General features: G+C 39.6%; 1 protein-coding gene across 1 annotated transcript in view; it reads left to right on the forward strand.

Moving 5' to 3' along the window:
- ctnna2 (catenin (cadherin-associated protein), alpha 2) overlaps positions 1-24,661 on the forward strand; it is a 361,962-nt gene that overhangs the window by 310,630 nt on the left and 26,671 nt on the right. The window contains 4 exon segments of the mRNA XM_022216075.2: positions 6,861-6,953; positions 10,270-10,426; positions 11,176-11,376; positions 24,139-24,290. Coding sequence (XP_022071767.2) covers positions 6,861-6,953; positions 10,270-10,426; positions 11,176-11,376; positions 24,139-24,290 — 603 coding nt within the window.

Here is a 24,661-nt window from a genome sequence, read left to right on the forward strand (position 1 = left end):
TTACTAAATATAAAAATCTAGTTATTGAAAAGCTGCAGTGAATTAAGATCTAGGGGTCTCTCTTTAGGTTACTGAAATGATAAATAAAAACATGCATATGCATCATGAAGTTTAGTTAAAAATGACAAAATTGTGTCATAAAACAAAGAATTTCAGCATATACAGATTCAAAGTATAAGAAAAACAAGATTTTTGGAGGATGTACGCTTCAGAGAAAAGTCTGAGATCAGACGACAGGAGAGGATAGAGATATTTTTTGAGTTTCTTCTGAGTGTGTGTGGACATCCGGCACACAATCCAAGGTGTTTTCATCCAATACTGGTCCTACAGAATGACAGAGTGGCTACAATTATTAAATCCAGATTTGGGTCATCACTCAAGTGATGTTAGATTTCCTACATCTGAGCTTGACACTGTTAAACTCATTGTGTAGACTACTATGTGGGTGGTGAAGTGAGGGCCTGGAGGGGACGTTGCAGTCAGGGCAAGTGAAGCAACTCCCTGCTGTGTCGAGCTCTGTGAAGACTCAGAACTGCCACTCTGAGCTCTTATCAGCGCCTTGAGAAGTTGGCTCATCTCTTGCTTCCTCCAGGAGGGCTTTAAAACCGGGTAGGCAATATTGTCTGGTATAGTTGAGGAGGAGGGGGGGGGTCTGTGTGTACCTTTTGACATAATGTAATCAATTGTTAAAACATTGAGATGCAATTGTGTCCATAGTGACAATCTTGCCTTGATATTTTGTTCAAAACAATTGGCATGTCAAATGTGTAGAAAAAACACAGAAGCACAAAACATTTACCATCAAACCCTGTGTCAGTAGCCTTACTGCTGCTATGCCACATGCCTACGTAAATGCACACATCCGTAGCATTTAAATAGGTACTCCTCGATGCTGCTGTTGTGTGATGCTATAGGTATTTATTAAAGGCAAAGAAAAGAAGCTGTGGATTTGCAAACAGGACTTCTCCATATCTGTTAATGTTTCTGTTAATGTTTCTAACCCTATCCCTGCACAGTGGATTGGTGGTTTGCACTTCCACCTTGCAGCTCGAAGATGTGTGGGTTTTCTCCGGGTACTCTGGTTTCCTCCCACAGTCAAAAAATAGGCAGAGGTTAATCCAGAACTAAACTGTCCATAAGTGTGAATGCAAATGTGATTGTCTCTATATGTAGCCCTGTGACCAGACCCCCCCATGACACTCTTGAGGATTAAGAGGTGTACAGAAAATGAATGGATGGATGTTTACTTTGTTCAGATCTTCCTGGGTCACATTAAGGGATTTTAACAGATATGTTATTCAGTGGCAGGGACAGGTTGTGTAATGCTGCCAAATTAGCCAGTGGGGGCTTGGTCTACTCTGGCTGCTTTGACCCACTCTGCAGGTCCTTTATTCCAGCATCTGTCAGATTGTACAATGCCGCATTATAAATTTCACTGTGCACTGTTTACTGCTGCACTTTTTTCTTACCCCAGTTTACACACACATCCACCTACTTATGTGCAATAACTGATACCTCATCCTCTTCTATATAGTCTTCTACATAGTATTTTTTTTTTTAAATAATTCGTATATGATATCTGCAATTTTTGTACTGTGTTTTTTCGTGTTTATTCTTGCCTTTATACTTTCTCTTTTGGAGCTGCTGTAACAGTGAACTTTCCCCCCTGTGGGATCAATAAAGTTTATCCTTTGCCGGGGTGATGATTCTGAAACACAGGGTGACCTCCAAAAACATAACAGATGATGTGTCCAGGTATACCAAGATAATGCACTGTATTTTAAAAGAAGTGTAATAGATGTACTAGACAAATATGTAATAGGTAGTCTATGAAATACATAAAAGTTGATTTGTGTCGTTGCTGAGCTCTGGTCTGTGTGCACGTCTGCTGACTAAAGCCGTGCAAACTACGGCTTTCTAAGTCTCTGCATTTTAAATTCTGGACCAATTTCTGTGCAACAACGTGACCAAAAGCGTAAAACACTGGAAAATGCTCCACTCACTGTAAAAAGCACCTCGTAATACATTCATGGACTGTATGCTCTTTGTAATGTCCAACAATATATTCTCCAGCATTCCATGTTCAGTTCCTTTCTGCTACTTTAGTTATGAGGACCAAAAAGGAACTCTATTCAAAATATTCAGAGCAAGCCATCAGTGATTGCCCACAATATCTACAGGACAGACCCAAAGCTTTGATGCTGCTCTCACAGCTGTTGTGTTTATTGTTGCTTCATAAGCGCAACCAAGTGTATAATTGGAAAGGGGAGTCACACACTTATGTTTTCCCCAACAAATGGCAATAAATGGGAAATGAATAGGAAATAACAAAGACAAATCAGTTAACAGGGCTCTAAAAAAGAGGGCATATTTACCATTACTTCTATAGTATACTGGGGGGACAGATTTGTCTTTCCTCAGTATTCAGGGACAAAAAAAAAAAGCATTAGCTTGTAATTGAAGTGGCCTGAGAGGAAACTAGACTTTAACATATCTAGCCGAGATCTTGACTAGGAACTTCACAGGGATTTGGGCACAAAGGGCAGCTCGAATGAATATTGACTTTTAGCTTGACTACCTTTGTGCGTTTTAAGCACATGCTCATCTGGTAGGAGAGTATCAGAGCAGACAGGGTAGAGGAAGCCTCTGCAGAAGGCTGTATACTTTCAAATTCTACAGTTTTTCATTTTTGCCTTTTCTAGATTTCTGCCTATTGTTGCTTTAATTGTCTTTTTAATTGTAAATCCCCATCTTGTTCATTTTGTCGCGTGAATAGAGTGACTACAAGTCCTTGTTGATTATCTGCTCAAACGGTTTCTGACCAAATTTATAGCTGTGAGAAAGTGTCCTTGCAGTGCATGAGTGGTTGGTCTAGAATGCATCATGGGTCAAGCTGTTCTCCTGCTCACAGGTATCCTACACGTCGTACATCACATACAGTAACTTAAAAAGCTATCCTCACTGATAGCTTCCTCCACTGTCATTCCTCTCTTTTTCGAGCCCGCTTCCTGCTGCTTCCTCAGGCAAAACTGTTGTGTCCAACACCTTAGCTGACACCAGCTCTGTTAGTCATTCTTCAGAGTTAGTAACTGGAAGGGTAATTTGCGTGGTGCAGCTGCTGGAAATGGTTGCAGAAATGGAAATGTTTAGTGGGGCACTGACCATCTTTAGCGAAGCAAGTAGTCTTCTGGCTCGGCTTTCCTCCTTTTTGGCATAGCCTCTCTGTGAAAAGCATTTGCTTTATCTAGCATGATCAAAGCTTGGAAAGGAAGGGGGAATAAAAACAGTAATTTGTCAAAAACTTCTGTGCGTAAAGAGATACGACAAAAAGAAGATTCCTGAGGTTACATAGAGATGAACTGATTATGTGCAACGTATGCAGTTGTTGCTAAACAGCAATAAAGAAAAGCTGCTAAGATTGTTATTTAGCGTATTGCCATTATCGCTGCTTAGATCTGAAGTCCTCTGTGACATCCCCCGTCTAAAATAATGGAAAAAATAAAATGACACTATCGAGCTATTTCCAGTTATTCAGCTCCATTTAGGTGATTTAGATAGCATACATGAGAATGCCCATCTCTGCAACTACCATGGAAACCTTCATCAAATTAGAATTGAAGTGATTATCCAGGGCAGAGCAAAAGGACAAAATCGATAGTTCTTTGTTCGAGGCTAAAATGAAGAATGGGCATTCGACAGGGATCTCTCTCTCTTTCTCTGTTGCTGCCTTTCTCTCTCTTTCGCACACTCACACACACGCCTCTTTGAATTGCGTATTCTGTTCTAACATCCTTGACCGTATCAGCATTAGGCTTGTACGGTGTAGTCTCAAACCTTCTGTCTTGGTTTTTCCCTCCCCTGTTCAGAAAAAAAAGGAAAAAAAAACTCAAAGGAGAAGCACTTCCTTGGATAATTGCAATTAGTAGTTTTGGCTGCATTTTGCAGCGTTGGCCCTGGCCTAGCTCTGTGTACTGGGTAACAGGGAGTGGGAGTGGGCCTGTTGGGCATGTTTCCAGCCTCCAGAAAGCCCTCTGCCCCTTCGCCTCACATGAGCCCACTGCAGCAGTCAGAGGGCTTAGCAGAACTAGAGATAGGAAACTATGTAAGTGAATAAAGACAGAGAGGAGGGACTTGCTTTCTGTTGATCAGGTACTGCAATTATACTGTAATTATTAAAAGCAGTAAAGGGGGAAAAAAAGTGCTGCACCTTTTTCTTTTTGAAAGACTGTTACTTCAAAAGGATACAACAAATGACACATAAGCACTTTGTCGTAGAAAATGTCAGTGTCATTTTAGTCTTAATCGACAAACTTACACGTAGTTAGACAAGAGCAAAAATGTCACACCACAAATAGACATAGGCTCAGTCATATTAATGCAACATTTAGGAGAAACGAGACAATACAGTTTCATTTGCTAATACAATGGTGTTCTGTTAGTCAAAAAGCAGGAGGCTCCCACCAGCTGTAGTTCACTGAAGTAAAAGGAAACACGAAATGAATTTTTAACAGTAATGGCTTAAATTGGCCAGGATTTTCTTTTCTTGGAGTATTTTGTATAAACTGACTCATTCATTCCCAATGTACTTTACAAAGACAGGGAGAAAATTGCAAAAAAATGTCACAACATAATAAAGATTCCAGGAAATTCTCTGTTTAATTCTCAGTAAGGTACAACACTAAGTGAATGTGAGGAACTTAAAGTAGTGCTTTGTGTGGTTGTGAAACAAATCCTCCGTGAAAAGCTGCTCACATTTATGTGGAATGCGGGCTCTCGATCACACTCCGTCTTTCTCACACACACACACTCACACGCTTTAAACACATACACACCCTGCTTCACATAAAGGACTGTAATCCATCAATGTGCTCATTGCTGTCATGAGTAAAGAGACAGAGCTCTAAGCAAGAGTCCTCTAACACAAATTTGATTTACCTCAATTTGCCTCAAACAGTGACATGTGAGTACTAGAAGTGCTAATACAGACTGGCACCTTTTGCTGCCAACAGGCATGTGTCTGTTTAGCTCAGTTTCAAAGCCTGGACTCGTGCTGAAATCTGATTTGTTGAAGGATGATATTGAATTATGAAGAGTTTGAAGTTATGAAAATTAACCGTGAAAGACACTGATAGCGGTGAGAAATCTGATGACTTCACCTGGGACTACAGCAGACTTTGTGTGTGGTGCTGCCATAAATGATGCATTGGTGTAAATCATGTTATGTCGTCTCTAATGTTTTCTGTATTTCTGCAGTTACTCAACCGGTTTGGATGGCGTACAGCATTCAGACACCAAATCACACACTCTTCAGTTGCTATCAAGCACATACAATTCATTTAAAATTTGTGATTTGTGAAAACATCCTTCTTTTTTTTTTTAGTTTAGTTTGTGCACCTCTGTAGCAAAACTAACAGTTCAAAATACACCGAGATCAGCTACTGTATTTGACTCCCGGATTCAGGTTTGAACCATATTTTTAAGAAACTGTGCCTCGATATAAAGACAGGCATAAATCAAACTAAGGGTTGTTTCATACATAAAAACCATCTGGCACCTTAATTATACAATAAAACACCTCTCTGCACCACCAAGCCCCATAATGATTTAGGCATGCTAGTCATGCATCACAGCCATGCTGGAAATGTCAACCTAATGAGTTCAGCTTTCTGTAAACATATTGTGTGAACCTGGCCGTTTTGGATGTGAATGAATCCAATTGTCATGCTGCAAGTGAACCCACTCAATGTCACTTTACTGTGCCGCAAACATTTTGACACGCATGGCCTTTGTAGTAGTGTTACTGTAATAATTTAGAGGTCTGTACCATTATATGCCTGTACAAGAAAAAAAAAACTGTCCCCACATACAAACTGTTGGTCACGCCAAACATCTGCAGTATGTCATCCACCGTCATCTATTTGCCAGTTGAGTTCCACCATCTGCCCAGCGCAAAAATGAAAATGGTACCTGTGTCATCTGATTGGATGCAGGCTCTTGCAGTAAAAAACAAGACAAGGAGTGCTGGAGTGTGTAAGAATACAAACGACTGTCAGCCTCCAGTCCTTGGTACATTGTTTTACACCAACAATGAATAACTAAAACAAAGGCTCAAACTCTTGCACAGATTGTAACACACATTACAGGGTGTTATAATCTAAATTCCCTCTCTCATATTCCCCTATGGAAAATGAAACTTTTTTTTTGTTGTTGCTGTAATTGTTTTTTAGAACTATTCTGGCTTTGAAAAGATCAGGAAGAAAGCTCCAGTAGAATAGTGCTAGTGAAATATCCAATATACCGGTAAGCTAGAAAGAAGAAAATCCACTATCCTTGTTCTGTGCAAAATTGCATTCTAACCTACAGTTGAACCCAGTGTGTGCCACAATTACACAAATGAAGTGGATACCTGTGAAAGCTGTAGTCTGTTCCTTCTGTGTTTCAAGGTTGCCTTGCTGAGCTGTAGAGGGAAAAGTAACAATATCAGGGAGTTTTATACTCAAAAGATAAATGATGTAAAAAAAAAAAAGATGTTTTCTGTAAAGTAATTGTGATAGACACCCACTTAAACTCTCATTACTGGCTTCTTACTACCTTCTGCTAAACATTAGTGTACTTTTGCACAGTGTGTGTCAATTGTTCCTCACATACTTGTAATGGAACTGATGTAGATTTACAGCCAATATGAACATGAGAAACATTTGCAACAACAAAGCACTTGTAAGAATATGAACCTAACCTCAATGTAGAGTCTGCAAGCTGGACAAAGTGGCAACTTTGAACTGCTTGTGACCTTCAGGTTAATAAAGTGTCCGGGTTCATGTTATAAGAATTTCACCTCTTTGTTTGCTTGCTTTATTCAGGTGGCCAACCTGGCTTGTTCCATCTCCAACAATGAAGAGGGCGTGAAGTTGGTGCGAATGGCTGCGACCCAAATTGACAGCCTATGTCCACAGGTGAGGACTTCAAAAACCACTTTCATCCCATCATAAAGCACTCTTTACACACGCCCCGGTCAACATGTTTTAGTAATTATGAGCTCCTCTAAATTCATCTCAAAGGAATCACTTTAGAGGTTTTTTTTTTTTTTTAGAAATTGGAATAGCTAGTGAAAGCAGAGAAAGAATCAGAGTTGGCAGAATCTGAAGAGCTATGAATAATGTGTAGGAGGACCTTGTAGTACTGTTTCTCAGAATGCATGCAAAGGAGGATGTTAAAATCGATCAATTGTTTCCAAGGTTAACGGTAAGCCTTATTCACACAGGACCCAACGTAGTATGGAGTAGAGGAAGTGGAGAACGGAGGCTGAATTTAAGATTCAGGATCTAATGTGCAGGCTCCACTGTGCACACCTGCTGAGACCCACTCACTACGAAAATGTGGGGAGGAATTGTCTCCTGATACCTCTTGGCAATGCTCAACACAGACAGATTAAAAAACATAATAGACACAGACTTTGTGACGGGGGAAGGAGGAACAAAGAGGAGGTGGAACAAAGAGAGATATTTCCATCTGCTCTGAGCCGAGTTAACCCAGGTCCCCTATTTTTACGCATACAAACACAGACGCACACATCCCCAGCAACTGCCGTGTCCACATCATAGCATCTCTTTTCCTACATCTGAGTAATCCCAGTAAAACTAAATCTAAAGAGCGAGAAGTGATAAAGAAGAGGGAGGGGGGGGAAAAACAAGAAACGCATGCCAGCTGTCATAGTGATATGATTAATACTGCTTGTTCTTAAGTACAAGTCTGTTGATGTGTAGAATCTCAGCAGGAAGTTGCTAAAACATAAATAAATAAATAAATAATTGGGATATATGGACACAACTTTCCTCGTGTTTAAAAGAGCCATTTTATTTTCATTATTCTTAAATCTCACAAAGCGTCGATCTCTTCTGGCTTCAATCCAAATGTTCTGACACAGATCAGGCTCGTGGCTGCTTTCAGAAAAGGTAGCCCGTTTAAGCTCCAAAAAATTGCTCATCTTTTTCATCCATTCACTGGACTTCTGCACAATACGTACTTCGGCGTGACACGTATGCTACCGACAATACGTTTATAGTCGGTGCTTTTATTTATTTTTTCCCATGCAGCAGATATAGTCATGGAGATTTGTAACTAAACTTTTGAGCTGAACCAGATACTATCAGGCCACAGCATACACTAAATACCTGCATGGCCAAACTCAAGAAAGAATGAAGGTCTTGCATTGCACGAAGCCTGATGAGCTCAACTACTGTGCACTGCAGATCCACTGGTCACCCCGCAGCATCAGTCGCTTGACACATTAACCAGTCTTCATTTCATATTGCCACAACCGTACTGAACACGCAGTGTGTATCATTTATGTTAACAAATAGATTCAGACTGAAAATAAACCAAAACACTTCAGGGACGGTGTTTATCATTTATCATGGTTTCAATCAAAAAGTGCTCGTTGCGTTCATCTGTGGCACTCTACTGTCATGCATTTATACTCCACTCTCCTCCTGGTATCTGCTCCCTGACAGGCTCATATTAGATACAACCTTCCCTCTCTGAGCTTGACAGCCAATCAGAATAACAAACGACAGCCCGCGACCATGACACTTCATGTCAACAAATTCTATGGAGAGACCAAATCCAACAGTGAAGTGATTCTGTTAACACCTATCACTGTGTAGTCACATCCTGATGTAGTGTATAACTGTGTGCTGTGAATCACTATTCCTGTCGGTAAACTCGTGAAACACATGAATCCATGGTTAGGAGCTTTCATTTAGATGAAAATGTGCACTTTAATTTGAATAAGTCCCACAAGCATTATGCTGTTACCATACATACTCACAAGAAAATTAAATATATAGAATAATACAGAGGTGTAGATATTCTACAACAAATAGCTAAAACACAGTCTACCTGCCTGATTTAGGAAATATTGTTTTATATACACTACCAGTCAAAAGTTTGGACACATTTGCTCATTCAATGCTTTTTGTTTGATTATTTTCTATATTGTAGATTAATTCTGAAGACATCAAAACTATTAAAGAACTATAAAGAATACATATGGAATTATGTATTATGTTGTAAACAAAAAAGTGCTGATCTTCAGTATTAGTCTACAATGTAGGAAATAACACAAATACACAAAACACATTGAATGAGAAGGTGTGTCCAGACTTTTGACTGGTAGTGTATGTAGCCTGTTTTTTTAAGAGTTCTGTGTTTATTAGGAAAAACTATGTTTGGGGCTAAGAGCCATAAATGGACTAATGCATGATTACGTAGAAAAACACTGGCTAACATCAGCCTTTCCTTTTAACGAGGGCTAGGACTTTTACGTGTTAATTCAGATTAATTAATTACAGAAAAAAAAATGCATTTAATCGCACCTTTCTCAATTTCCTCATTTCTGGCACACCGGTAACACTGATGGACACTCCAGCCCAGTAGGTAGCGCTAATGAACCTTAAGTCTGTTTGCCAGCCGCAGTGAAGAAGCACAGGATGCACTGAGTGATGTCATAAAGTTTGGTGAACAGTGAAAGAAGACGAGACAGCAGTGAGCTTGTTGGACAGAAAGTTTTCCTTTTATAAACCTGGATAAAAGTGTGGTTGTGTGCAACCAAGAGTCTTCTTATCGTCGTAGCACTTCAAACCGACAGTATCCCCTCAATGCAAAACGTGTCGCTGTTAGCATCAGAGCTAATGTTAGCTACAACACTCCTGGTACCAGCAAACGGTGTAGCCATCCCATAATAGACCACTTTTCAAGACACTGAAAGTGCTCGAGTTTACAAAAAGTCTTAAAATGTTGAAAAATAATCGCGATAATTGCACTTTGAGTTTGCAGTAATCTGTGAATGTAGTAGACAGATGAAAAACGCAGATAAATAGAAATGAAACAAACATTTTTATTTAAGTTCACATATATGTCTGTTCATCGATTCAGTCATGAACCAAAATTGATCTGAGTTGAAAAACTTTGCTTACTGTGTCAAATATTGCTATTTGACAAAAATGTGATTAACCGTGATTATTTATTACAAAGCCTCCAATTAATTAGATTGTTCGTTTTAATTGTATCCCACCACTACTTTTAACACAATATACAGTATGCTGTTAATGGCATTCCTGGTTTTAAAAATGTATTGTACAGTTGTGCACAAATGGGTTTAAAGCCTGTATCAACAGTAGTAGACCTGATTTTATCCTCACAAATATGCATATGCACACAGATGTACCCATATCTTCCATGCTTCCACTATTAACCCTTCTTCCATGCCAGGTTATCAACGCTGCTCTCACTCTGGCTGCCCGCCCCCAAAGCAAGGTGGCCCAGGACAACATGGACGTCTTCAAGGACCAGTGGGAGAAGCAAGTGCGCATCCTGACCGAGGCCGTGGATGACATCACCTCTGTGGACGACTTCCTCTCCGTGTCAGGTATGAGGCTGTTCAAATCCTTTACAGGTGGACTGGTTGAAGACAATGATCCACATGTTCTTAATTTCACTCACTCACTTGTGAAATTCCAAGTTCACACACTGTGACTAAGTGAAGTGGGTGTCAGGTAGCTTCTAATATCAAACTGAAAGCATTTCTCTGTGACAGCTCAATGTGAAAAAGCAGAATAGCTATTTGGTTAACAAAAAATTAGAAATCACAGCATTTGAAAAAAAAAAACAAATGAGAAAAACAGAGAAAATCAAATCAACAGTGAAGTTAGGAAGCAAAATTATCAGAGAACAATTGGCCATTTTTTGGTGGAATTGTGCTGTTGTATTTGTTCTGCACTTTGTTTACTTATTTTTCCACAGCACTTCCTGCTTATTGATTTGCAATTTCAGTAGGCATTTAATTATATGTGTAAAAAAAAAAAAAAAAAACACACTTTACAGCTCTTATCATATACCAAAATGTAACAGTGTAGAAACTGGTAAATTTTTCAGTGTGTTCTGTACACAAAAAAAATGGTTATATAAACCAAATATTTTGTCAGGACAACGTATTCATGTTTGAGGACAAACATTAATCATTACATTCAGTTCTTGTAATAATCAGTGACAAGACTGAGTTCCATTTACAAGCAAAATTTCTTCTTTTCAGAACAGGATGATTATTATTTCTCCCAACAATAGAATGCCTTGGGTCCTTCCAGTACCATTCACTGTCATTCTTTCCTCTCCCCCAAGAGAACCACATCCTTGAGGATGTCAACAAATGTGTAATTGCTCTGCAAGAGGGGGATGTGGACACTCTTGACCGAACTGCTGGAGCTATCCGGGGCCGAGCTGCTCGTGTGGTCCACATCATTAATGCTGAGATGGAAAACTACGAACCTGGGGTCTACACTGAGCGTGTACTGGAGTCCATCAAGCTCCTGTCGGAGACTGGTTAGTGCACTGCAGACAGAGCCAATGTGGCACAAGGAGTAATAGTTTAATGCCTTACTATTGTTATGCTTAATGTTCAATGCAAAGATTAATACAGTATCCTTCACCCTTGCACTGTGCTTGCCTCAAACATTGTGCTAAAAGCCTTTTATGGAGTACTCTGGCACACTCGTAAGACACATTCGAGCACACATTAGCTTCCCAGTCTGGTCAGTGACTTACAGATACACCTTAACTGCCTGAATGCCCAGTGCTCTACACTTTTGATTAGTGTCTTGGCTCCAGCACAAACCCTGGACACCTTCTGTTCACCCCTCTGCCACTCTTGCCTTCCATCCATTTTTCATCCATTATTTTGCCCCCCATCACTTTGCAGTGTCAAGGCATATTTCAGGACATCCAAGTTTATCTCTGTGGCCGACCAGACACAGGATGAACACATTTCTCAGTCAAACCTAAAGTGAAGACTGGTTCCTACAAAACTGACTGAATACTTTTCACAGTATATGTGGTGTAAACGATGCAGTAAGCAGCTGTAAGTAAACTTTTATAGCTCAGTGCAGTGGGATGTTTTACGAGTATTATATTGGCTTGGTATATGCTGGATTGGATAGTTTGAGTTTTGCAAGTCTGGGCCTCAAAAGTATTCAAAATTCATAGGATGTGCCTTTATGGAGTGGATTAAAAAGAATGTATGTTTCGTTACCATTTTGAAATATGAGGTTGTGGGCTGTATTATACAAGGAACTTCAAAAATCATCAAATCACTTACTGTGATAGATGTGTGGTATTATACTTTTCTATTATTTTTTGCAGCAAATTTATGAAGTATAACGTACACAGTATGTGACCTCTTATGTATTTTGAGGGTGACAATAGCACAGAAAGAGCAACACCAGGGAACAGAACTACTTTAACAACATTGAGTGTACTGCCTCACTCTGATGCGATGAATCTTGTGAGCCCTAACCCCCACCCCAAGCAGTGACTTGTGTCTTCATTTGTACCGGAGCTTGCAACATCATCAGCCAAGTTAAGTTAGTTTGGGTTGAATATACGAGTTAGTAGTGCTGAGTGATTTCAGTATTGAGCACGAATAACTACGGCGAGCCCAGAGGAAGGAGTCGTGCTTCAGTTAGTTGCTATCCACAAAGATTTATGCTAGACTCAGTCACACAGTCCTTGAGTGTTTAATATAGTCATATTTATATAGTCATATTTACAGGCTAATTAGGTGGAAGACGGTGAAAGCAATGGTGACTTCTTGGAAACAACACACATCAATTAAAACCCAAAATCTAATACTACTCGAATTCAGGCAAGATTCAGTACAAAATATTTCTTTATTAAAAGTTTAAATGCCCTGGCAATTTTGTTGCAGTACCATCCCTTTAACAGAGAATCATTCAGACCACTAGAGGAAAACTAATCAGTGTTTCCTTCATTTTCTTGTATAAAATGATATTTTATTATTAAAATATATTTTTATGCATTGTGTGTATTGTGCTTGGAAAGATTCCAAACACAAAGAGGGAACAGTGCTTGTGTGTTTATTTCCTTGAGAAATAATTTTGCTCTGTGAAGCTTAAAAGTATACTCTGACGTGTCCTTACAAATGCACCATCACAAATGGTGGACAAAAACAAAAACACAGGATGAAAGGAAAAGCAGTAATTTAGCAATTACCTGCCCTCAAGAATAAGATCTGACCACATTTCCTCTTTTACACTAGCCACCCCCTCCTCCTTGTTGTACTTTTTTTTTCCCCCTCGTCCTCGCCCATCCTTCCCTCCCCACTTTCTATCTCTCCCATTAGAGCCCATTTAGCGAGGCGGTATATCTATTGTTTCGCTCGTTACTTTCATCTGCCAGGATAATTGAGAGACACAATCAGCTCCCCTCCCTGCTAGCTGATAAGTCGCAAACAGCATTAGGTGAGTCACGTGTGTTCCCACAGCCATCTGTCTGAGCCCCTCTTCTGGTGTTCAACTCCACTATAATGGACTGCTTACTGTACTAGTTATATGGTATCTTAAGCACATTCTGGTTTGTTATTGCATAACTCAGTTTAATTGATTGGGGTAATTAATTGATGAAGTACAGTGGCAGTATCTCATGGACACTTAAGGTCAATTTCGTATGACCATAACCTTGTCACACGCGAAGACTATATAATTGTGCTGCTGTTCTATTAATCCTCCATGGAGCTACTTTCAAGAGTCAGCAGGACCCAGAAGCATTATGTCAGCAATAATAAGAACAAATGGAGAACTGTTGATGCTGCAACATCACATTGATTGCTCACAGATTTTTCTGTATCTTGAATTTGATTTCTTTTAAAGAGTTAATATCATAATGTAAATCTAGTGGCTTAATATTAGAAACCTAGCACTTGAATTGTGTATAAAGATTTGCTGAAATTCAACAATCATTGAATGCAGTTAAGCACCTACGAGTATGGAAAAAGTAACACAGTATGTTACAATATAAACAATTGCATGAACACACTAAATCTATTAATAGAATAACTCTAGGTAGCATATAAATGTACATGTATAGGAAGGAATAAATGGCAGTGTGAATTACACACGTGGACAAAATTGTTGGTACCCCTCAGTTAAAGAAGGAAAAACCCACAATTCTCACTGAAATCACTTGAAACTCACAAAAGTAACAATAAATAAAAATTTATTGAAAATTAAATAATCAAAAACAGCCATTATTTTTGAATTGTTGATTAACATAATTATTTAAAAAAAACAAACTAATGAAACAGGCCTGGACAAAAATGATGGTACCTCTATAAAAGATTGAAAACTATTTGACCAGAGTGACATGATTAACTCAGGTGCGTCATTTAATTGACATCACAGGTGTTTCCAAACTCATAATCAGTCAGTCTGCCTATTTAAAGGGAGACAAGTAGTCACCCTGCTGTTTGGTGAAAAGGTGTGTACCACACTGAACATGGACAACAGAAAGCGAAGGAGAGAATTGTCCCAGGACATCCGAAAAAAAATGATAGACAAACATCTTAAAGGTAAAGGCTATAAGACCATCTCTAAACAGCTTGAAGTTCCTGTGACAACAGTGGCTCATATTATTCAGAAGTTCAAGACCCACGGGACAGTAGCCAACCTCCCTGGACGTGGCCGCAAGAGGAAAATTGATGACAAATTGAAGAGACGGATCGTTGGAATTGTATCCAAAGAGCCCAGAGCAACCTCCAAAGAAATTAAAGGTGAACTCCAAGGCCAAGGTACATCAGTGTCAGATCGCACCATTCGTCGTTGTTTGAGCCAAAGTGGACTTCATGGGAGACGACCAAGGAGGACACCACTGCTGAAAAAAACTCATAAAAAAGCCAGACTGGAATTTGCAAAAATGCATGTTGACAAGCCACAAAGCTTCTGGGAGAATGTCCTTTGGACAGATGAGACCAAACTGGAGCTTTTTGGTAAGGCACATCAACTCTATGTTCATAGACTCAAAAACCAAGCATACGAAGAAAAGAACACTGTCCCTACGGTGAAACATGGAGGAGGCTCAGTAATGTTTTGGGGCTGCTTTGCTGCATCTGGCACAGGGTGTCTTGAAAGTGTGCAAGGTACGATGAAATCTGAAGACTATCAAGGCATTCTGGAGAGAAATGTGCTGCCTTGTGTCAGAAAGCTTGGTCTCAGTCGCAGGTCATGGGTCTTCCAACAGGACAACAATCCAAAACACGCAGCCAAAAACACCCAAGAATGGCTGAGAGAAAAGCGTTGGACTATTCTAAAGTGGCCTTCTATGAGCCCAGATCTGAATCCCATTGAACATATGTGGAAGGAGCTGAAACATGCCATTTGGAGAAGACACCCATCAAACCTGAGACAACTGGAGCTGTTTGCTCATGAGGAGTGGGCCAAAATACCTGTTGACAGCTGCAGAACGCTCATTGACAAATACAGAAATCGTTTAATTGCAGTGATTGCCTCAAAAGGTTGTGCAACAAAATATTAAGTTATGGGTACCATCATTTTTGTCCAGCCCTATTTCATTAGTTTGTTTTTTTAAATAATTATGTTAATCAACAATTCAAAAGTGATGGCTGATTTTGATTATTTAATTTTCAATAAATTTTTATTTATTGTTACTTTTGTGAGTTTCAAGTGATTTCAGTGAGAATTGTGGGTTTTTCCTTCTTTAACTGAGGGGTACCAACAATTTTGTCCACGTGTGTATATATAGATTCAATAACTGGACTCTGAGTTTAACAGGATTTTTGTCCAACCTGAAACCAGATACAGTCTCCAGCCCGACACATATAGAGAGCCAAACATAAACTTTTACATAAGTCTAATTTTTAGATAGTATCACCGCATTGGAGTATCTCTGTCTTTATTTCCACTCTACTATATTTCAGAAGTACAGTAAATTTTCCAAATTAGAATGGCTATTGTAGCTTTTTATGTTCTTATCCTGCATTTTATCCCAGAGATTGATTTTATTTCCCTAAGGTTTTTTCTTGTGTTTTATTGTGCTTTGTTTTTTTTCATAATTGTCTTGATCTTATTTATTTATTCTTATCTTTTTACTTATCTTTGCGGCTTATACTGGTGAAGGCCGGAACACTGAGCACTTTTTTTGTCTTGTCACTCAATCAAGTACCTGCCTGTCAGGCTCAGTGTGTGTTTTGTAATGGAATGCCAAATACAGTATTTTTTTCTGCAAAACAAATCTGCCCATGGGTATAAATATATTAACCTTGGACCTTTACAGGATGTAAAATTCAATGATATAATTGATTAGTAAAGCTCAAACACTGCTACTAGCAGTCTACAGTGTTTAGTTCAACCAGTTACACATAAAGTTACTTAACTGTACTTACTGTATACCAGAAATGTTAAGACCTACATGATTGACACAAACCACTTATATTCACTTTAAATTAAATATTTCCAAGAAACAATGGTGCAGTATTTTGAGTTTATAAATGATAACATAATACACACTATATCATATATGTATCTGTATACTGTGCTTTTTTTCCCAAGGAAGTAATAGGCAACTACAACTCAGAGAGCAAGTTCCCAATGAAAGAGCCTGCAGTTGCTCTAAAGACCAAGTAAGAGGTGTCAGGTCAGGAGCGTTTCAAGAGCATGCTCATCGTGTTTTTTAACATTCATGGTGTCATGCACTGTGAATTCCTCCCACAGTGGCAGGCTGTTAATGTCGGGTTGTACTATAGTGTGCCTGAGGCATCATGGCAGCGTGCCCGCTCAGCATGTTGAAATCGTGACTTTTTTGGCCATATTTGACCCCCTGCAACTTTTTGCGCTTCCCCAAAATAAAACTGACACCGAAGGCTTGCTGTTTTGACACAGTGGAACAGATTCGCAGTCATCACAGTTGATGCTTTACGCATGTACAGAACATAACTTCCGCATTCCAAGCATTCCAAGCATTGCAGAAGTGTAGGGTGAAATGTATTGCCAGACGAGGTAACCAAGCAACTTGAATAAGGTATAATTTAGCTTTTTATAGTCACACATTCTGAAGGTTTTAATTTCACCCTGCATGTGTGTTTGATGTTTCACATTTCACATTCTCAACCCGCCAAATGGAAAACTTTTGTTAGCTTGAATTTTCTTAAACACTGTGAAGAGAACAGAGTTCATGCTGTTCTAACTGTCAGTGCCAGATTTGAGATATCCAAGGAAAAAGAGCAGTGGGGGTGGGTTGTAGAGGCCAAAGAAAAAATGCCAGAAAAGGACTAGAGTGGGTTGACTTTGGTGCTGATTATATCAACCAAAAACTTGAGGGTTTATTAAATCATTCAAATCTGTTCATTGTACAGTTATTTTTCCAAGTTAAACAACAAGTCATTTCAGAAAGTTCCTCAGAGCACCATATTTTTATGTTCAAGTCATCCACCAACCATGATAATTTTGATAAGACAAAAAAAGGAAGTTGGTTGACGTCGTCGATGCATTTATTATTTGTTTTTATTATTTGTGGTAACAGCTACTAAACATTTAAAACTGAAACCCTGAAAGCCACACAGCACAGAAGGGAAACAGCACATGCTTGTAGGTGGTGAAAGTGTTTGGAACTTTAGCAGCTACAACATCCTTTCCTTGTCACATCAACACCTCAACATTTAGTCGTTGAAAGTGCTACTACTTGCTGCTACTACTACATTGCTTTCCTGTTAGTGGTGCAGATGATTATTTCTGCCACCTTTCTGACACCAGTAACCAAACATGGCTCCACAAGCGAGTTTGTGATTTAGCTGCAAGTCAGTTTGAGAAGGGTTTTTTTTTTCCAACTCCACAAATAAAAATCTAATGGAACTTGTGAATGCAGACACAGCAGTATGTTCACAGATAAACAGCTGCATTAGACCTACAGCCTATTTACATTCAATTGACAACAGCATGGCTACACCCATTATAATCCATTTTTAAGCTGCCTGTGGTCCTGTCTGACTTCACCTAAAGGTCAGGGCTAAGATTATATAGTCTATACAGATGCAACAAATGGACGAGTCACACTGGTTACATGGCCTCGGGGAGTGCTCCTGTCTTAAATTTTAACGAGGCCTCCACTCGATTCTGGGTGCTAATTGAGATGTTAAGGCGGGGAACCAGCTACTGTGTTAGACCAGTAAACACTGGTCATTGGCTCCATATTTCTCTTTGATGAAGAGCTGTTGTGTTTCCCCTTCCTGTTACCCTCTTAGTGGTAGTTGGGGTTTTTAAGGGCTACCATGCACATCTGATCTGGACCATAAAGCACTTATTGATCCTCGTGAACTTTTGCCTCCCTCAGTCCTCACAGACCTGATGTCTATGGATTTGAACACAGTCAAGGAGAAATCTATAGCAATGGGGAAAGATGATTAAGTGTAGCTGAACAAAGGGAAGGGATATAGGACCACACACTTTTTAGAGGGTACCGAGTCCAATTAACTAGACTCTACTAAAGAATCAATAGCTGTCACCAAGGATTTCACTAAGCGATTTAGGAGAGGATTTTAGTGGAATTCATTGATGTGGTCCCTTCTTTCCTCTTCTTGGTGTTGTGCATGTGTAAAACATTTATACTTTGCCTGAGTACGTGTGTGTTTGTGTGTCTTTGTTTGTATTAGATCGCCCCTGTGTTTATGCCCACGGGCACTCATGCCAATCACAGCCACTTGCCTGTTTTCCAGCTGCCACGCCAACACAACGCTCATCACAACCGGCCTGGCCTTTGACCTTGTCTCAATTTGCCCGTCCCTCTTTCTCATATTGAGTGCGATCAGATTTATGGCCAGGCCAAACACAGGCGGCCAATGCACACAACTCTTCTGTGTAAAGCTTAGCCATAGATTCCTGACAGACAGTCCACACATGGGCCCAGGATTGAAGCGTGTCCTTGAGAGGGAGAAAAATCAATAGCCTAATGGGAAAGTGGTTATGGCTTCTCCCTCTCTCCCCCCCGACCCCCTCTCCCTCCTACTTCCCCGATACACTTTTCTGCCCACTAACTCCCTGTGTTTAAACTAATCTTCTTCCCAAAAAGGAGGGGTGGGGGACACATTTTAAAGTTGATCATTAATGTGGTGCCTGTAGAGGGCAGATTAAAAAATGACACATGGCCTAAATCAGTGTGCCATTTAGAGAAGGTGGGGTCGTGTTGCTCCTTGGTGTTACATCGGGGCACAGTAAATAGGATTTAGCCAGGTTTTAGCAGTGAGTAACAACACACAGGCTCACGCTGCCACCCACATGTTATGCCTGTAAATCAATGGATCAAGTGCACTAAAAAGAACTATAGCAGAGACTAAGGGATAAGAACTACAGCAGAGACTAAGGGATAGAAGTAAAGACACTTCATACTGTCTGCTTCTAAAATAATAGCTCTGAGGACCAGACTCTTTATTTTAATCTTTAATCAGAATACTCCATTGGTGGCTTCAGTAGCTAGCAATATAGAGGAAGCTATTTTTACTTAAGGGGAAATAGGGAAGTGGATCAGTGCTCTTTTAATACTCAAAATGGCCTCCTTATATGGCTTGTAGGTGTACAACACACAGTTGCTGAGCTGGATGAGTCACTTTTTTAAAACTGTGTCCATTGTTTTAATGATGGGAAAAGAGGTTTTAGCCAGAATGAGAAGCAGATGGCAAAGCTTGCAAGGAGAGGAGGTAAGGTGTCTTAATCAGTGCGTAAATGGAGGCGGGAGTTAGGAAAGAGTAGTGATGAGGAAACTGCCATCAGACTAGCAGGACAGTATGAGAAGTTAGGGGAAATATTTTAACTAAGGTTAGAGTGTGGGAGAGCAGACCAGTAAGCAGACTAAAAAGAGGATTTTTTTTTTGTCCTGTATTGTATAATAGTGTTACATATGCATTCGTTTGTGGTTAGATCAAAGATCCCTCAAGCTGTTTAGAGTTTATTATTAACTTAATCCTTCAAATAAAAATATGTAAGATTAGGTGCAACGCGTACAAACTGTGTAGGCATTTAGAGGCGCATTTGCTATTTTAGTGCATGATCATGCAGCAGCACAGCATACAAAAGGGCAGGTTAAAGTTGGATATAATGTTGCAGTCGCACCAAAATTCGCTTCGCAATCATGTCTAGAACCAGGAACAATTGAGTTCAATCTGATTAAACTTCGGCTAGTGAAATTGCCTCGCTCTCCAATGTCCAGCCAGTTTGAGAGAGGGGGTGGAACTGACCTCTCATTGAGGAAATAATATTTGCTCAGTCTTGTTCTTGTTTTACAACCCCACCATGAAATAATGCAACCACAAGATAAGAAGAGATGCTATTTGGCTGCACTGAGCGCAAGGACAGTGATGAAGGTTAAAGACAGTGAAATGTTTCATAAAAGGCTGGATAATCTGCAATTTTGTGGACTGCTCTTGTTAGCCTGCCAGCCACGCAAGCTCAGGCATATTATTTCCACAACATCTCCGTTGTTATTTCCTCTCCCGACCTGCTTTTGGTCACACCCCATAAGTGAAGCATGGCTTCGGCATTAAGGTGCGGTCACGTAACATTTCCAATCAACAAATATTTGCTCTGTTTCCCATTCAGCTCTGCCAAAGCCTGTCTGAGAGACGAGCCCAAGAGTGTGCATCTCATGTACTGCTGTGATATTCAGCAGATTTGCCAGTTGGACTTGACCTCTTTTTTTCACCTCTGACTGGTCAGATATGCTGCTTCGCCAATGGAGACACGGCTACACTGTGCTTGGAAATGTAGAAGTTGATTTTTTAGCATTTTTTTGTCATTATATTTTGTACATTACTGTCCTGCCAGAAAACAAACTGGACCATTGTTTTTTATAGGCTGTAAGTGTCACACCATTGGTCTCCTTACTTTGAAACAACTTTGCCAATTAAAGTGAGGCATGATGACATCAGCTCAACAAATGGAAAGATGCTTTTCCAGGAAATATTATTTAATTATTGTGAGGGTCACAACCTGAACATCTCAGGCAGATGGTGTTGATTTTTAATCAACTTGTACAATGATAATAGGAAAGAAAAATACTAATAAAATACCAAGTTCATGAAGCCATTTTTACCACTTCACTATTTTTCAGCTTTATTTCTGCTGTATCTCACTTCATAAATGGTTTCAACTTAGCTTAAAATGTGACACGACGGCACCTTTAGTAATACATGAAGTATTCTGTAGCAGTCTGGTGTAATTTGTATGTGATTTAATAAAAGTACACATAGAGGATGGTCATGCATAATGACATTGCGCTCTGGTGTGGTACTTCTCAAATGAGACACTGCAAATTTATCAGTAAATTTGCCCTGCTGCCTTCAGATTGCTGCAGGGGTTTAATGAAATGAAGGAGAAGGTGTTCATGCAGTATAAAGCAGGTGTGAACAATAAATACTATAAGACTCACTTATAGTAATTTATAGATCATTGTAGTGTGCTTTAATGATGCTTCACACACATTTATTGTATTTTTCCCACTAGTTTTAGCACATTTCCTGTCTGAGAAGTGACTTAATAAAAGGAGATTAGTAACATGTGAAGCATTATCCAATTATTCCTGTGCATTTGCTGCTGGGATTTTGCTTGCTGATGTTGATAAAATCACCAAAATGGCAACAGACTGATGTTGCACGAGAGACCAATGTGGTTCTGAGTCATCTATTTTTAAAGTATAAACTATATTTTCTAACTGAAGTTGCTTTGCGTTGTCTCATTTAAATGAAACGCCCACCTGTAAACTGTGCACTCTGCGCTCGGCACCAAAATACCTCACAGACATGTATAGAGAGTTTCAAGGTCAAAAAAGTGCCAAACTGTCGGAGCTCTGCTTCCACTCGCTTTTGTGCTACCACGAAAACAGGGCCCTACAAGACGAGATAAGACTTTTTGATCCCAAAGGGGAATTCACATGTTACAGCAGTGCATTGACAGGTTAAGATGGAGCAAAACATATCCAGTCACTCTAATAAAAAAGTAAATAAAATCATATACGATGTTGAAATAAATGTAGACATAGCGTTGAAAATGCCTTATATATGCCACGAGGCCTTGGACTGTGTAAGGGCTTTATGGGTGTGAGAAGAAGTTCAATAATGTAACTCTGCAGCAATAATGTGTGTCTTATACATAATGAATAAGAGACACAGAATACATAATTATGTGTTAAATCTGCAGTAATAGCAGCGTATTTTTAGCTACTCGAGTGCAGCAAAAACAACGCAAACATATCGTCAATTTTTGAGGGACTGTGGCAAACTTGTTCGCAGCCAGTTGCCTATTTATATCCAACATGTATTTAACAAACAGCAACATCATTCATCTGCATCTATTTCTGAGTTCACTCGATTAATGCAGGTCCATGCTTTGATGCAGTTTCTGTTTGTAAGAGTATTTGATTTTACATGTCATGTTATGTCATCTAAATTGAGTTGTCGCAATCTGAAATTGAGGTTTAGGCATCAGAAATTGTGCAGGATGTGCTGTTTAGATCTTGTTAAACATGTCACAGGGGCACACCGTCTCTGCTTTGAGGTTTTTAAGCATTCATTGTACTTCCATAACTTCTCACTTAAACTATGCTTAAGCCTAGAGGGTGAAAAAATCCATTCCTACATGGTCACATTTAATTCCCTTCATCATTTTTCAACTGGAATGAGTGAAATTGCTCCTTACCATCAGCAACTTTGCTCATTAAGAGCTCGGAGAACATTTAAATATTTCTATTTAAAACGCCTTCCCAGCAATTCCCAAAAGCCTATTTTACGCTTCTCCAGTAAGTGGATTAAACTGAATTAAAAATGAAAAGAAAAAGGGAGAGAGTTTTTGTAGTGCCTTTCATGTTTGGTGAAATATAGCTTATGTTTTATATCAGACAAATAAGTATACTGCAGTACACCTTTAGTGCAAGCTCGTTAATTGATTTAGTTCACTCTGCATGTAAGAGAGGAAGTGAGTGTGAAGAAGAATAATAAAATCATAGCTGGCTTTCTGTTTCTAGGCTCACCAGCCAAGCTGCAGTACCTTATTTGTCTTTTCCCCGTTTTTCTTTTTCCTATCGCTCTGTCCTAATTAGACCTGTCTTCTCCTCTCAAAAGGATGTTGTCTTAAATCAGTTTAAGTATCTACTCTTCAAAAATCCCAATCTTTGTTGATACATATTTGTTGTTTATTATCTCCAAAGCAGTCGAGACATCTTTTTAAACATATCATAAAAGCCTCTCTCTGTCTTTTTTCTAAAATCATTCCAAAGTGTGTATATTTATCATGGAGTCAAAGAAAATATCTGCCTAGTTGTGTACCTGAAGTGCATTCATAAATAACAGTGGGGTTATAGTCTTTTGTAGTATTTGAAGAAGGTGCTACTGTACGACTATACAGTATCCGAGGACCTTTTCTGGCCGGCGACTGTCTGTCTAGGTAAACTGCTTTTTGTTATGGTAATTTCTTCCAGCACAAAGTCCATATGAAAAAATACCATATTATTAAACTCTGCATTCAATTACTGTGACACAACAGGAGATTACGTGGAAAGGTAGCCTGCTAAATATTGAAACGTTGGACCGGTATTCTTGAATATTAAACAATGTCTATTCACATTCAGCACAATTCATTTGAATGCACAAAGAGCCTAAAGCTCTTCCATCAGGTCTGGCCAATTGATACAGACAACAAAACCAACCATTTTTATGGTCAATAGGGACTTTCCTTTTGTCGCTTGGCTTTTGTTTGCCTCAAAAGACTTTGATGAATTTGTTTCCCTTCATCGGCATTGTGATTTGACAGGCTGAGCTTGCAAGTTAGCGTCCTTGTAGTGTAACACTGAAGCACACTCAGCCGTCTCCCAGCTATCTCCCAGGTTAAACAGCTTTCAGGCAGACATACGTGCACTTCCGTGTGTCACCCGTCAGCATACGCACATGTGACAGACAGTTTTCAAGCCGTGGAAGCCAAGGTGAAATGACTAATTGGTGTGCCATGTGTGAATGGCATGTTGTCGTTTGCACCGAGGTTTAGGGTGACATCTCACTGTTTACTGATGTGCATAAGTGAGCAGAGACAGGCAGCGACCATGTGGCTACAAAGTTTAGGAAAATGTTCATGTCCTCAGATGGAGAAATGACACAAACTTTTGTGCCTTCACCTCGACAGTTTGCCATTTCTAAATGATAGGCTTTCAGTTATTATGAAAACAAGCTAATGTGCTAAACATGTCTCTCCTGTCTTTCTTCTGTTCTCTGTCTCTACCTCCCTCTGCCTTTTCTCTCTGCAGTAATGCCCCGTTTTGCTGAACAAGTGGAGGTTGCTATCGAGGCACTGAGTACAAACCCCCCACAGCCCTTTGAGGAGAATGAGTTCATTGATGCATCTCGTTTGGTGTACGACGGCGTCCGTGACATCAGGAAAGCTGTCCTCATGATAAGGGTATGTCCATTACCTTGTGTGAAAAGAGTCAAAGAAAAACACCCATTGAAATGGTCCAAATGCTCAGTGAGAGTTAGTCAGCAACTGGGGTTTGAAATGCTGATTAAAATCAATCTCAGTAATTTATTTCTGTCTTTTTCGATCATTTTCAAAACATTTGATTGTGCATTTTAATAATAGACATGTGAATAATGTGGTTCTTTTGTAGTGCTTGAGAGATTTTAGAGCCAATTTGGGTAAATCTTAGCCTAGCCGCGCTAGACAACCCACGGCAACGAATTTAATTCTCTGCCAGGGTCGACAACAAAAACGAGAACAGTCGTTGAGCTCCATTAGCACCGACTCTGAATAATCTTTCTGTTAACATGTCT

The sequence above is a fragment of the Acanthochromis polyacanthus genome, chromosome 3, assembly GCF_021347895.1.
Source record: "Acanthochromis polyacanthus isolate Apoly-LR-REF ecotype Palm Island chromosome 3, KAUST_Apoly_ChrSc, whole genome shotgun sequence".
Lineage (NCBI taxonomy): Eukaryota > Metazoa > Chordata > Actinopteri > Pomacentridae > Acanthochromis > Acanthochromis polyacanthus.